Here is a 16,824-nt window from a genome sequence, read left to right as displayed (position 1 = left end):
TGTTTATCAACTAGGTAATAACCATTTATAGTTCTCTGACCCAATATTCATTTATTTACTTTTTAATAATTCAGATTTTATTATATTTTAGTTATTGATTTATTTTCTTTTACTATTGAATCTTGCTCACACACTTTAGTTTGTATATTTGTTATTCTGAAGAATTCATTTATGTTAAATTTGTGGTTTAAGAGTTATATATTTTTAAAAACCTAACAATGAATGATTTCAAAGAATCTATAATCTCTCTTCATAAAGTATAAAGTTCAATATATAATACTAAATACACTTGCTATTTTATTAATTTCTCTAATTCTGCTGTAACTTTGTTTACTTGACATATTAAAAACTGATATACTTTGAAGTCTTTGACTCTGATGACTATACTTTTGTCAGAATCTTCTTTTATTTACGAGCTTTGTTTTATATATTTCAACATCATATTATCTGATCCTCAAGTGATATTTAGTTACCCTCCCAGTTTAACTTTTTTCTGTTAGTCCTCTTTTGCCTGATATTAATATTATTATGCCTGTTGTGTTTGTCATTTATGTATTGAAGATGTCCGTTATGACAAGGGAAATACGACGACTAAGACTGATTTGAGTCAGTCAGTGTATATACCACTGTCATATCAAGTGAGTTTGACCCCCAAAAGAAATCTGAATTATGTCACTGTGGCAAAAGACACAGTGGCTCGAATGTCATAGTAATCAGGAATACATACAACTGGAAGTTACAGAAAACACTCAACTAGGAATAATTGAAATTAAAAATAAAGTAAAGAAAAAGTAGGGGTTTATTTTTCTATGTGAAGAGCAGAGGAATTAGGCAGGGGTCACATTATAATGTGTCTACTCTGGACCTCATCCAAGGGACCAGAATCAAGCTAATCACAAAGATGGGCTCTAAGGAAGACTACGACTGCATTTATTAATCAAAGATCCATCTACAGATTAAAGTGTCATATTTGAATCAAATTTATTTTATGTTTGATTCTTTGATTATAGATGAGTATATAAATAAGCAAGATATTATCTTTAACAATAAATTATTTTTTTACCAACCAAATGACCTAAGCAAAACTAAAAATCAAACATCACAAATTTAAATTTCAGAAACACCTTTTAAGGCATAAATATTATGTATGTATATATATATGCATATATTATATATATTACAGTCCATAATGTATGGTCTTCAGTGTTCATTTACATACAGTAAGCATTATAAAATGTCTGAGGCCTGAAATATAAACGCCTTCAGAACTGACCTCTACCCCAAATAAAAAAGAGCTATTTTGTTGTTGTTTCTAATAATCATTTATTATTTTCACCAGTTCTACAAATGGAACACTTGCTATTCATTATCTCTTACTTAAAACACATATAGCTAAATGTATTTTTTCCTATTATTTTTATCCCACATGCACTAGAAAAAAGGAATGTGGCTACATTTTACTAAAATTCTACCAAAGCAAGTCCTGAATGTAAATTCATACTATGAGTGAATAATGATGTATTTCACCTCATTTTAATTTCAGTAATTGACTGGGAAAACAGGAAGATCTATTAAAAGGACCATGTGCTGGTCAAACACTAATGAGAAAATTTCAGAATCACAGGTTGTCATGGTGACAGAGTATTATAGAAATCCGATTAGTATGCCCAGCAGCTACAGAAGTGATAGGCTACACTTCTAATTGTGTTGTCTCTGCTTGCAAGATGGGCTCTATGTTCCTGAGACATGAGAGGCAGTGCAGATTTGTTTATCCACATACCAGATACAGAACGCATTACATGTTCAAAAATTAAATTCAAACATCTAGTACCAAACATAAAATTATATTTTAAAAACATTTTCAAAAATTAAAATTAAAAAATTAGTTTACCCTTCTCATTAACACACAAATTTCTGAACAACTTAGTTATTTTTATTTCAATCTAATTTCATTGACATTCATACTAAGGATAAGACAAAGATGGTTTAAAAAAAAAAAAGTCTTGTGAAAACAAAAGAAAAAATAAATCAATAAGGTCCTCCTAAGACCAAAATTTCCCAATGGAATGGTTGAGAAGTTGCACTACGGACTATGCATCTCCAAGAGTATTTAGACCAGAGACTGTTAGAAAGAGTCAGATACAGCCAGACGCTTAACAAATGTTAAGCATAATGTTGAATAAGAGAAGACAGTTGGGATTAGGGATAGCAGTTGACCACAAGCAACTGTGGGCAGAGCTTCCTGCCACCAGAATAATGTATATGTGTGTTTAACAATGTCTTTCCTTCTGTGCCCCGGTTCTTTTGGTACAAAAATTCAGTGAATCCTGAAAATTACAGGGCTCAATGCCTTCAGTTCTGCTTTGTTTTCTTTAATGTCTTGAGTATCATTGAAATTTTTAAAGAAATTGATCACTGCCTCCTGATCCTTTTTGGTAGAAAAGTTAATTCTAAAAGGAAAACTTGCAAGATTAACAGAGGCAAAGTAAACATTGATATGCATTATTGAAATTAATGTGCCTTTTCAGAGCTTATGAGTACAAGGAGCATTTCTAACGCTTGTCCTGGGAAGCTTATTACTCTTTTTAAATGCATCAGCATGTGGACTAAGTTTTACATGTACTAAATATTAAAAGCAATCAATCTAAAGTCAATATAAGGAAAGCCAAAAGAGCATTTATCTACACATTTCAAAATTCAGTGGAAGAGGTGGGGTTGCAGAGAGAAAAGTGGCAGTACAAAGTCTCAAGTTTCATTTATACAAGACGAGTGCCTAGAGATCTACTGTACAGCACAGAGCCTACAGCAAATGATACTTATTGAATAGTTAAAAAAATTCCAAAGAAGGTAGATCTTACGTTAAGTGTTTTTATAATGATGATGATGATGCTAAAATCTCCAAGATGATAGATATGTTTATGGTATAGATTGTAGTGATGATTTCAAGGATGTACACTTAACTCCAAACTCATCAGGTCGTATACATTAAATATGTACACCTATTCATACTTCAATAAAGTGGTTTAAGAAAAGAAACCAAAAAAATGCCAGCAGAGTGAAGACACAGAGTAAACAAGTGCATTTCTGGAGAGATCAGGCTGGCTCTGGGAGTTGTGTGTACTGACCTGGGATGGAAGCAGCAATCCGAAAGCCAGTCTGTGTGGCCCAATCCTGTGAGAATCACATTGCCTTTGGGGAGCCCCACCACCTTCCAGACGCGGTCCTCCCCACAGGAGATGAGGATGTCTTTGCGGGGGTGCGTGATGATGCTACACAGGGAAAGAGAAGAAAAGGTAGTTATGGGGAGATAACAGTGAATGGTTTCATACTAGGAACAAATGAAATGGCAGGAATTATCCATTTCAGCCAGGCAGGACAGCTTACTCAGAATGCTGGCTCAGAAGCCAGAAGAGCCAGGTTCGACATCCTGGCTATAAGCTCTAGCTTATGGCTTCTTGAATGCCATCAATCTAATTAACTTCACTGGATCTCAGATTCCTCATTTGAAAAATGGGATGGTTGATTTAGGTGAATGCTCATGTCTGATTCTGGTTTGAAACAATGATTCTGTTTTTTTTTTCTTTCAGGGAGGAAAATTTATGCCAATGAAAATTTGGTGTTAGGATATTTGGACCAGTAGCCATGCTTATTATATAAAAGCAAACTTCTTTTCAGACTACAGTATATCTTAAATCAGGCATTATCCAGGAAAAGATCATGAATCATAACCACATTATCATAGTTCTATAATAAATTCTATAAATGAAACATTAACTCCATGGTCCACTATCTACACAAAGAAAAGGAGCTCAAATTCTTCATTAATATGCCACTTAAATTTGCTTCAGTCAATGCACAGTACACAAATTACAGTAATGAATTCAGGATGCAAAAGACAATTCCCACTCTATAAAGGCATAGAGGGAATTGAGAAAGAAGTATGTAAAATTAATGATTAACACATTAAGCAGTATTATTTGAACCAGACTATGATCATTGTGGCTGTTTATTTATTTATTGAAGCTAATCCATTCTAAAATCAAGAGTCTAAAAGGTTAAATGCCTGATATTTTATCTATGGCAATGCTTTAATCTTATTTTTATAGCGTTTCATCTATGCCTTACAATGTAATGGGAACGAATGTGCCCAATGTTAAGCACCTATTAAAGTGCCGGCCTAAATATTAGCAACAAATTGTTCATTTTCAAGATAGCCATCTCAAATCAAAGACGTAATGCATTTACTTGACTATACAGTGAAGTGAAACAAATAATGACTTAAATAATGACTTAAACAAATAATGACTTAAAAAATAGGAATTACACATTCATTTCTCCCACAGTCCATTCTTTGAATGGCATTGTTCCCTTCTTCTTCAAAAAAGACTTTAGGAAATCAATTTCCCAAAGAAATCATGGTCTGGGTCCATACCTACATGAGTAACTCCAGGGCTTACGTGAGAGCAAAACGTTTCTCCTTATGGATCCCTTCCAATAATACTATTAAATCCCAGAATTTTGAGCTGAAAAATCATGTCCTTCCATTAGACCTATCCAGTTTTGGAAATCTGCTGGGGTCAGTGTTGGAACTCTTCGACTCACAGGCATGTAACTATTATGAGCAGGGCCTTCTTTCTAGTGAAATAGTCTCCCTTTTCTCTAGCACTTTGCTGCTCAAAATAAACATAGTAGAAGGGAAATTATTCATTTTGTAATTCATAGTAATGTTGGTTTGTGAATTTCAGAAGGCCAATTCGGGAAAGGAATTTATTACAGCTCAAACTGGGGAGAGGATACATTTATAGAACTTAATTAGAAGAAAAATATGAAGAGAGGTAAAAAATGTCAGATTGAAATGAATTCTATATTCAAACACACATAAGAAGGCAAACCAAACCCTTGAAGCTACTGAGTATGATGTATGTTAGCTCACAGCTTTCCGGACAGACACATGCACACTTGACTAGATGATAAATTACCCTCTTTACGTGAAGATAACTAAAATCATTGATGTCTTCACGAACTCTGAAAGATAAGTTTCCAAAATGACTTTTGTGGGGGAAGCTATTTGTAGAAGTTAAGGAAAAGAAGATAAACAAAAACCTATTGGTGGTTAAGCAGTTTTGGAAGTGTTTTTCCAGACTCTTCTGAACCCTTCTACTTTGAGGGCCCCTCCGTAACACCTGAACTTCCCGAGAATTCATCCTACTAATCACACTCTCAGGTTTCTCTATGCATATATTTCTTTTCTAACATTACATATGACTTTTTTTCCTAATTATTCTGGACCAGTTTCAGTCAAACACTGATATTTTATTCTTTAAAAAGTATAATTTACATCATCTATGAAATGGTCTTTAAGTGATTAGAAATAGTTCCAGCGTGTATAGAAGGGAATTTAATGCTCTCGTAAGAATCAATTAACAAGTACTTGTTATTGAGTTAGTCACAGAATAAGTGCACTAGCAAAGACTGGGTCATAGTGATAAAGATGCCCAATCAAGAGTTGCAGATTCTGATTCCGATCATTCCCTGTGGGAGATGATCGAGATGGAGAACACAGATCAGGGGTCACGGACCAGAAATATTCCCCCAGATACAGAAGTTTAGTGAAGTTGAGTGTCATTATCAACTCCATAAGGAGGCACTGATGTCTGAAATCCTCCTTCTTCTCTCCATCATCAATTAACAATAATAATAACCAACATTGTTTGAAAACTAAATGTGCACCAGAATTTGTACTAAATCCTTAATTCTCGCAGCAAGTAGAAAGAAAGTTCACGAGGGCAAGGGTTTATGTCTGTTTGTTTGTTGTGTACTTGCTGTATACTCACCCCCAACAGTGGCTGGGATATATTTGCTATTCAGTACATGCTTGTCATATGTCTGACGGGGGGAATGACTTTGGTACAGTTAGTTTTATTATATTATGACTAAGTAAACAGAGGTTGAGATATTATGTAAATTGTTCAAGCTTGATAATAGATGGAGGCTGACTTTGAATCCAGGATGGTCTGAATTTGAGGATCATGAATTTAGACAGTTTTACTTAGTGTCAGTCTTTCATAGTTTATTATTTATATGTGTATACTGTAAATATCAATAATTCTTGTAACAGAGATGGGAGATATCATTCCCAGTAAATGTTTAAAGTCATTTAGTCATTGTTAAGTCCTGAGTTAAAGAACACATGTAGGAATTTTCAGTGTATATATCAGAGCTGGGTACCACCTGACATAACAGTCTTAAAAAGAGGACCCTACTCTTTACAGTAAAATGCTCTGGTCCTATAAGAGAAACCAGGTGAGTAGTACCCCTCGTACATTCTGATCTACAAAGGCTTTTGTGCTAATATACTACATGTTGCACTTAATAAACTCATTAATTTGTTCTCTTGGGCTAATATTATGAGCCTTGTATTATACTTTAAGTTATCAGAGGGCATTAATGTTTTATTCACCTATTTTCATGCAGTACTCTTCAAAGAATAAATAAATATTCTCTGTAAAGAATAGATAAAGCATAAATGTAGAAGGATATTTAATAAGCATTGATTCCATGGGCATTTAATTTATTGAGAATTTTCCCAGTATATTCAGGCCTCAACTTTCATCATTCTATTTATCTCTAAATCAGTCTTTTAAGGAAGTTGAAAAATGGAAGAAATAACCAACAATTTATAGGAGTCAGTTCCTGATCTCCAAATGGCATACATTAACTCATTTAATGGTCATAATGCCCCGATGAGTTAGGTCTATTATTATTCCCATTTTGCAGATAGGGACACTGAGGCACAGAGAGGTTAAATGATCTACTCAAGGTCACAAAGCCAGGAAGTGGCAGAAGGAGGACATGAATTTGAACAGACTGTCTCCAGAGTCCATGTCTCTCTGGGAAGTGAGCTCAGAACCTCATCCCTTTCCTTTTCTTAGATGACAACATTGGAGAAGAAGCCAAGCTGAAGATTGTCTTATTTTTATCTAGGGAATTTACTGAGATGCATCTTGAAATTCAAAAACACTGATAATTTTTTTTGTCATGTTTCTAATGATGTGCGAAAGGTTTTAACTATTGTCACTTGTTTTCTGGAAGTTGGGCACTGGTTAGGTTCAGAGTGGTGGAGAAATAGATCAAAGTTGATTGGAAAAAAAAGTACTTATGATCTAAAGCTGAGGTTGGACAACGTTTTCCTAAAGGGCCAGAGAGTAAATATTTTAGGCTTATAGACCATATGGTCTCTGCCATAACTACGTAACCCTCCTTTTCACAAATAAGGAGGGAATACTAAAACTGACCCATAAGGGTATTGTGCTGTGAGGATAAGTTGGTATATGTAAAGCGGTTGGAACAACATCTAAGCATGGTCAGCTTTCCATAAATATTAGCTATTATTATTATTGAACATTATTGCACTTCATTGTAACCTGGCTTTTCATGTTAACTTCTATAATCTACACATGCCTCTTTTAAGGATCACAGGTAATAAATTTAGTCCTTAAAATTGTAAATATTTAGAGAAAAATGATGTTTCCATGTGGTTTTGATAGACACCAGACATTGCTGTACTTTATTTGATGTTAAATCCTCTGACAAAAATGTAGGACCCACACATAATACTTTCACACATGAACATAAGGAAGTTTTGTGGTGGTCTCTTTCATAATATTGTTTTTAGGAATGTATTGCAGGAAACAGTGGACAATATGTACACATTGACCCCTCTCCCTGCCTTCATGTACACAGGCAGCATCATGTAGCTGCTGGTCACTGGGGATGGGCTCTGTGAGGCTCTGGGCATACTGAGATGAAGACAACACAGTTCCTCTCCTCAAGTTCTGTCCACAAATAGGTATCCCTCTTCTAACTAATCATAAAACGGTTTTCCTTCTCAAAGATGTCTTCCCGAAGTTCTAATTAATAAGAATAATGAGTTCTTACTTAATATCTTCCTGGCACCTGCCCTAAGTGCCACGAAGTCATTTTACTTTAAACTCTGAATATAACCTTTCTGCTCCCCTTTAACTTATTATTAATTATAATTGCAAGATTCAAAGACAAAGGCCCTGTCACTTCTATCCTAAGTGAATAAGCCTGTGACTAGGGTGAAAATAGTAAAGGAAAACATCTTAAGGATTCAAAAAAGGAAATTGTGGGTGAATGCTACTCCTGTTTCTTAATCAAGTCATGTCCTGATGAAGCATCCATAAAATGTTTTGTTAAACAATATACCAGGCATGTTACATAAAATTTACGTTCTATCGGAGATTTTTCTCTCTTTTATAATAGGACACATCCCTTATAATAGACCACGTGTTATACACTTCAGAAGCTCTCCTCTCTAATTGAAATTGCTCTTTCCAGTAGTGGCGTTACACAAGGATACTTTGGAGGGAATGTGTGGGGGTGTATGGTGAACACTATTAATTATCAACAGAGTCACTGACATAAGCGCCACTGTTAGACTTTTCAGAGAGGAGAATATTAATCTAAAAAAAGATTGTCACAAGAAAGACTAATTAGATACCCGTCTTCACTTTAGGTTATTCAGCATTGTAAATGTTTCCTTCACTTCAGTTCACAGGCTCTAATTATTTCCAACACAGAAGATGCTCAGTGGGTTGAAAATGAATCAATACCAAAATGTGTGCCCTGTGAACAGTGGGTGACCACTATCTACTCGTCCTTAACGATAGCACACAGTCACACACTGCATATACTTTTATCCAGCTGACCAGGACAAAAATATACAAAACATCTGTCTGACTGTTGCTCAGCTAATAACTGCATCTTATATTTGGGTATGCATCAGGATTTACAAAGCACTCTAACATGCAACTTTTACTCTTTATTTCAACAAATATGGATGAACAGCCTACGATGCAGTATGCAAAACAGACAGGAGCAGCACTCTCAGGGAGCTTACATGTGAATGTGGGGAAACAAACAGCAACAATCAAATGACTGAACAGAATGGCCTAGCTATGAGGAAAACCAACAAAGTGATATGACAGTGATTTGTAGGAGAATGTTATTTTTGTTGTTGTTGTTGTTGCGGCGCACGGGCTCTAGGCACGCGGGCTTCAGTAGTTGTGGCCCACGCGCTCTAGAGCACAGGCTCAGTAGTTGTGGTGTGCGGGCTTTGTTGTTCCGCGGCATGTGGGATCTTCCTGGCCCAGGGCTCGAATCCGTGTCCCCTGCGTTGGCAGGCGGATTCGTAACCACTGTGCCGCCTGGGAAGCCCCGAGAATGTTATTTTTGATGAGGTGGTTACCAGAGTCCTCACTGAAGACATGACATTCTAGCCAAGATCAGAATGGCAAGAAGGGAGAAGCATTTTTAGGACAATTTAGGGGCAGGTGGTTTCAGGCACAGGTGATTGCACCTGCAAAAGTGCTAAGGTTCAAAGGAGTTGGTGTATTCAAGGGACAGAAGGAAGGCCAGGGTGACTACAGAGAGAGGCAAGGACTGTGTTGAGGATGGAGGAGGAGCAGGTGGAAAGCAAGGACCAGATCATATGGGGCCTCATAGGCTGAGAAAAAGAGACAGGAATTTATCCTAACATCACTGAATAGTTTTAAGTAGGAGACCGATATATATGAATGATAATTATTTAAAAGATCTCTCCAGCTCCTGTGTGGAAAATGAGAAAGTGGGGAGCAAGAGAAAAAAAAACAAAACAGTAGCTAGGAGTATACAGTAGTAACAAGTACAATGGCTTTAGAACCATTTAACACACAGCTCCTCATCATTATGAAAGGGTTCACTTTAGTATATCAATCTTTTTGGCCATTATCCTCAGGAACAGTCAACTCACAGATCTTCGCACTAATAAAGAATATTCAATGATTAAGTGTACTTTAAAAAAGTGCCAAAGTAAAATGAATTAAAAGCCATAAAACAAATGTGTGCACAAAACAATCAAAAAATCTGTCAAAATAAGATATCAGGTCCCATTCTTTTTCAGAAGTTAGCTAAGAAAATGTGAAAATATGAAATATTAATACTTCCTGGGCACTTTAAGTTTAAAAATGTAATATTATAGATTGTATTCAAGGTTATATAGGATTTATATTGTCAGGATCTGGAAAGTAGTACCTACCTTTCGTTTTTATTAAATAGGTGAGGCATTTTCACAGTTTGTGGCATTATTAATAATGCCCCAGAGGGGAGTCATAAAGGCTAACACTTCCTTTATACTTTTCTTGTCCAGTGTTCTTCCAACCTCATACGGACTCCGTAAATTTGGAGTCGGGTAGGGTACCAAATAGCCTTCCCCTTGCCTTGCTGTATGGCCAATCATGGGCAAGGGAAGAGGCAGGCAAGACTGTATGTGTGTCCTGGCTCATCTCTAGGGAAGTACTATTTTTGTTACCTCTTCTGTATACTTATATAAATGCTCCATTGAAATTTGTAGATTTGTATTTTTATAAGAAAAATTCCCCCAATACATATACACATGTAAAGATTTTCCACCAACACTCAAAGATCATTTGTGAAAAGTCAACATATATGGAAATATGCAGCCTCATAATTTTGCAAAATATACTACCACCTCATCTACACAGCTGGGCATCTTTGTTTCATGGCATGGCGGGAGCTCCCACTTTGGTGAGTGCACAAGCCAGGTCGTTTCCCAATTATCTCCCAAATTAAAATTCTTAAGATCAGGGACCTTAAGAAAAGCTATTTAAATTTATTATGTTTCTGTTTTCTCACATTAAAAAATGTAATATCATTTATCCTGTCTCCTTCACTTCATTCCTGTTTTATTAAATAAAACAAACCTTAAGAAAGGATATTCTTAAGCTAAACAATATATAATTTCCATCTTCTCCAGAAGTTGTTTCAGAAGTTGTTCTAATATGTGAAAGAAAGGCCATTTCAAGATACACAGAGTCAAATAAATGAAATTTATAAACTCCAAAGACAGAGGAATGCAGGCCCCACTATTTTGGTAAATGGAATAAAGAAGATCAATGTAACAGGTCAACTACTTCTGGATTTATGAAAATAGTTCCGGGAACCTTCCTGCTCCCTTAGCAGCTGAACATTTTATGCTACATAGTTTTATACACACAGTGTTTCATGTTATGAAATTGCTGTGTAGTTCTTTATGGTTTAACAAGTTTGAAAAGTTACATTACACATTTATATTCTTAAGAAATCCATTTCAATAATAAAGTTTATTTGGTTATTTCATGTTTCAGCAATCTACAAGAATTCTGTGTAGTTATAAATATAAGAATTTTCCATTTCCTTAGTATATTAGTGACACAGAGTAGATGCTTTTCTAAGCTTAAGTCAAACATCTTCATGGTAAGAACTCTATCATGAAAATCTCTTTTCAAGGAAGATATTTAGAAATATAAGCTACATATAATCTAGGAATAATTGGAAGTGTTACCACTTAAGACATGGAATTGAGGTACATTTATACATTGAAGTATAGTACAAAAGTCTGTTCTGAACTTGGCCTAATTTATTAGAAACCACCAAGCCAGTGTGATGATTGTGATGATGTTTAACTCTTGACAACTTCTTTTGGTACCTGTTTGATAAATAAATTAGAAAGCCAAAATGAATTATGTATGGCTGCTTTATTAGTAAGGAGTACTGACTAAAATTCAATATGTTGTTTACAAAATAGGTTTTGCAATTTAAGAGACATATATTGAAATTATCATAAGTTACATAAATCGTCCCGAGTTTCAATTTCTATGTTGAAAAATGTGCTATGACTGAATGAATTTACATCATCATGTCTTATTTGTGTCAGAGGCCATGTGGCAGAACTGATGGGGACAAGAGCAGGGAACTAATTGGCACTCCCTGTGTGTAGCTGGTGATACTAGAGGAAGCTGAAGAGCACCAGTGAGTGAGGCCGCATCAGCTTCCAGGGGACTGGGGAGAAGGAACGGGGAGTCGGTTGAAGGGGACAGTAGTAAGAACTGAGATTATAAAAACACCTTACTAAAGCTATTTAAAAACACAAACAAGTGGAATTCAGGGTTGGTGGCCAGAGGTACACAGCCAGAATTGATGAATAAAATAAAAAGTGTAAGTTTAGGGCTTCCCTGGTGGCGCAGTGGTTGAGAGTCCGCCTGCCGATGCAGGGGATACGGGTTCGTGCCCCTGTCTGGGAATATCCCACATGCCGCGGAGCGGCTGGGCCCGTGAGCCATGGCCGCTGAGCCTGCGCATCCGGAGCCTGTGCTCCGCAACGGGAGAGGCCACAACAGTGAGAGGCCCGTGTAACGCAAAAAAAAAAAAAAAGTGTAAGTTTAAGGGGAGGAATTAGATAGCCAATCAGGCCAAAGTGAGATCTGCTAAGATTTGCTATGGTGGGACATAAATCCTGAAAGGCACAAGGTAGACAAAAATGGATCCACACAATGGCAGATTAAGAAAAGCAAGAAACAGATATGAAATGGGTCCTGATAATTGTCCACGTAGTAAGATGCTGCTTCATGTGTCTTTTATTACCATGCATTTGTCTCTGCATCGTAGATGCTACTGACCTCTTCTTCTACTCCATGTGAAAGAAACAAAAATAAAGAGGTATGTATGGATTCCCTATTTATTTCCAACTACCCACTTTGGGTAAGAAAAGGGGACAGAAAGAGCAATCCAAGCAGCAACCTGCTACGATTTCAGATAAGCCTTGGACCTTCTGCTTTTGCCCAGCCCAATATTACAATCAGTTAGAACAGGAGCAACTGCACAGATATTCAATACCATGATTTATTGTCTACCCTGAGTTCTACCAAATTCAGTGGGAGAAATAAAAGGTATGCACCATTTCCAGTTCTCTGAAGCACACAGCTTAATCAACCCTCCTTTAATAAATAACTCAAATTACTTTTCTTATTGCAGTGCTCAATGTCTGTAGCACAGACCCCTCTGGAAATTACCCAGTGCTTCTCCTATACCATAAAGCTCTGCTTCCAGTTATTTTTGTATTATGTGTTTATATTTGTGTCTGTGTATTTGTGTGTGCGTTTGTAGTTTGTTTATGTTTTAACGTTTTGTTGTCCTTAGTGAGGAGAGGGAATCTCACTGCAAGGGCAATCAGGAGAGATTGTTAAGTGTTTGCTGTAGTGTTAACCCCTTAACCCTGCTTATTTAAATTCCCAGGTCTGAAGTCCTCTCTTTACCTCACTCACAGAGGTAAAAGAATGCATAAGAGTCTTTGGTTCTGTGTACTTGCACATTCTGCTTTATCTCTTCTCAATATAAGGTTCCAGTGACCTGTAAAATTTCACCTGATTTAATAACTTCACTTATCTTAAATCTACTTGATATCTTTCCATCCTCTTATATGGCAGATCAGCTGTACCCCTGGCTCCTGCCCCACACTTTTATCAATATTTCTGGTGCCTTAAAGCAATGTTCACACTGTAGGAGATAAAAAGAATGATGTGGGCAGATAATCACGGAAAATACTTCTTTAGTTCATTATGGGTAAACTTAGACACCGACAATTCCTAACAGGAAGTTGCAAATGTATTAAACATCATTCTTATTTGAGAATACTTTTGCCAAATGAAAATTATTTTGTTGTTAGTTTAACAAAAATACAAAGGATTTCAGATGTCATGATCAAACATTTTGGTTTTTTTTGGCTAAAAACAATCACAGCAATAGTATAGGCAATGCAGTTCTACATAATATAGAACCTAAAGGTTCTATATAATAGAACCTAAAGGTTCTGTGTACCCTGGTCTGTGTACCCTGGACCTGGCACTTGGAAAAATACCTAAACCTCAGTCTCCTGGTATCAGGGTAATGGTGGCCTTGTAGAATGAATTTGAGAGTGCTTCTTCCTCTTCAATTTTTTGGAACTGTTCGTGGGAATGTAAACTGGTGCAGCCACTATGGAAAACAATACAGAAGTTCCCCAAAAAACTAAAAATTGAACTACCATATGATCCAGCAATTCGACTCCTGAGTATATATCTGAAGATAACCAAAACACTAATTCAAAAGTATGCATGCACCCCAATGTTCATAGCAGCATTATTTACAATAGCCAAGATATGGAAGCAACATAAGTGTTCATCAGTAGATGAATGGATAAAGATGTGGTATATATACACAATGGAATATTACTCAGCCATTATAAAAGAATGGAATTCAGCCAATTACAACAACATGGATGGACCTAGAGGGTATTATGCTTAGTGAAATAAGTCAGAGAAAGACAAATGCTGTATGTTATCATTTATATGTGGAATCTAAAAAATAAAACAAATGAATAAATATAACAGAACAGAAAGAGACTCACAGATTTCGAGATCAAACTAGTGGTTACCAGTGGGGAAAGGGGAGAGGAGAGGCCAAAATAGGGGTAGGGGATTAAGAGGCACAAACCACTATGCATAAAATAAATAAACTACAAGGATACACCATACTGCACAGGGAATATAGCCAACATTTCATAATAAATTCAAGTGGAGTACAATCTATAAAAATATTGAATCACTATATTGTACACCTGAAACTAATATAATACTGTAATTCAACTATACTTCAATAAGAAAAAAAGAGTATCATATCACATATTACTAGTCCAGGAAAAGATCAAAATTCAAAATGTGAAGTTTCATCTCTACTTGTGTGCACTGTTTTTGCACCATTGTTAAGCTGAAAAATCATAAGTCAAATCATTTAATTTAGGGACCTCTGTAATTAAGTCAGACTAACTGTAGGCAAAGAAACATATATAAAATAAGCTACTTTAATTTTCTCCCCAATGAAATGTTAAAGGGCATCTTGCTCTAAGAGGAGTGTCTTTAGGCACTTTAGGCAGGTGATTTTAGCAGGGAATACACATATACATATACATGTATATAATATTATATCATTAAGTAATGTTATATTACATATATTGCATATATGTACATAATACACATTATTTCATACAGTACCATGATAGTTTATATATGTATTTATATGTTCTAAATCTTTCCAAACAGTCTTCAACTGGTCTTACTGGATTATTGGAAAAATAGTTGATTGCTAATTGTAAGTTCTCTTTTCCTAAAAAATAGATGTGAAACTAATTTTTAAAACAATAACTTTTAACATTTTATGCAGTCACAGCAGTTTTTTTTATATTTATGATAGTTGTTAATATATTTTAACTTGTAAAAATTAATTAAGACACATGAATTTACCTCACTTAAATCATCTGACTGATTAGTAGCTTTTACTTTACCAAATAACCTTTGATTATTCTTATTATGATGAAACTCCATGGCTCCAATATAAACGATATATAATTAGAAATAATTATTAAAATTATTTTACTTTTGTTTAGCAATATTGATAAAAGTAAAAACATCTATAAGAAGAAACTGGATCTTTTCATATATTTGCAACTTAGTAATAGTTTTAAGTCAAATTTTACACTTATGTCTCTTCTGAAATTTACTTAATTCTATATAATATAGATAAATATCAGCTTGAGCACTGATATTCTCTCTACCACCCATTCCCATATCCAACTCTGTTGCAGTGTAACTTTGCAGTATCTCTCCCAACTCTGAATGTGGGCCATGTGATTTCTACTGTCAATGAAATGTCAGGAACTGTGGCACACTCAAGAGGTTTAAAGAGTATTTGCGTGATTAGGCTTCCTCTCCCTTTGGCCCTGAATCATCATCTTGAGAAGGATGTACCTTCCCTAGCCTGACAGAGCATGAGAGACACATAGAACAAAGCCAAGGTATCCTGATGTTCACCTCACACTGGGTCAGCTGACCCACACACATCTGCGTGAGTTCAGTGAGGACCAGAAGGACCACCATCCCAGCCCAATACAAAGAGCAGAATTTCCTGGATGACTGCCTCAGATGCTTGAGCATTAAATACTTATTGTTGTATATCACTGAGAGCACACGGCTTTTTTGGGTTTTTTTGGGGGGGGCGGAACACAGACTTAAGGTAAGAAAAGCTAACTGATACAGACTTTTGTGTCTTTTCAGATATTCATATTTCAAAATTAGAAAAAAATGTTCTTTTCACATTTTCCCCACTTGCTGCTATTGAAATAAAACATTCCGTGTATATATTAATTCAAATTTATTATTAAACTTTATGTTCATTATGATTAAGAATCCAACTAGGTATATAAAAATAAAATGTTAACAATTAAAAACTTTTTTCCATTTAATATGCATTTTTTATGACAGTTTTCACGAGATAAAGTGTTTAAACTATTGTATAAATCATAGCATTTAGAGTCATACTCATTGAACATTGGAGCCAGAGGGACTACCATTTGGATATATACCATGTTATACATGCATTGTGAAAAATATTTAATTCCAAGTTCACTCTCCATTGCCTCTATAACTTCGGGCCTAATCCTGTGTTTTCAATGTATCTGTATCCTATGACAACCTTTAATTACAAAAGCAAATCTATTTCAAAAAGGGCTGATTCACTTCATTGTACAGCAGAAACTAACACAACATTGTAAAGCAATTATACTCCAATTTAAAAAATGAGTTATGTCACATATAGATGAGTGACTAAAAATCATTTTCAAAAAATATTTAGTATTTATGACACTGCTTCCTTCCACTTCTAAAAATAGTAAAAACTTGGATATAGCTTTAAATATTTAAAATCAACTTAAAAGATAATCTATGCTTCATAGAGCTGACACCTTATCCATAATCAATTAGCATTACTTTTTATTATGATTTCAAGATTTCACTAATCAATAAAACAAGGAGAATATAAAATACCTTTTCTGTGAAAACTGATGAATATGGTGATATTAAATGATATATTTTTCAAATATCATTTTCTTTGATC

The 16,824-nt window shown here is 35.3% G+C and overlaps 1 protein-coding gene across 2 annotated transcripts in view; it reads right to left on the bottom strand.

Moving 5' to 3' along the window:
• The window catches only part of SPAG16 (sperm associated antigen 16), an 860,968-nt gene that overhangs the window by 473,631 nt on the left and 370,513 nt on the right, over window positions 1-16,824 (bottom strand). For both annotated transcript variants that reach the window (XM_067027549.1, XM_059052920.2), the window contains one exon: window positions 3,126-3,269. In XM_067027549.1, coding sequence (XP_066883650.1) covers window positions 3,126-3,269 — 144 coding nt within the window. The remainder of the gene's footprint in view (window positions 1-3,125; window positions 3,270-16,824) is intronic.

Source organism: Kogia breviceps, chromosome 2 (genome assembly GCF_026419965.1).
Source record: "Kogia breviceps isolate mKogBre1 chromosome 2, mKogBre1 haplotype 1, whole genome shotgun sequence".
Lineage (NCBI taxonomy): Eukaryota > Metazoa > Chordata > Mammalia > Artiodactyla > Physeteridae > Kogia > Kogia breviceps.
The sequence above is the reverse complement of the archived record's forward strand: the minus strand, read 5'-3'. Positions and strand labels throughout refer to the sequence as shown.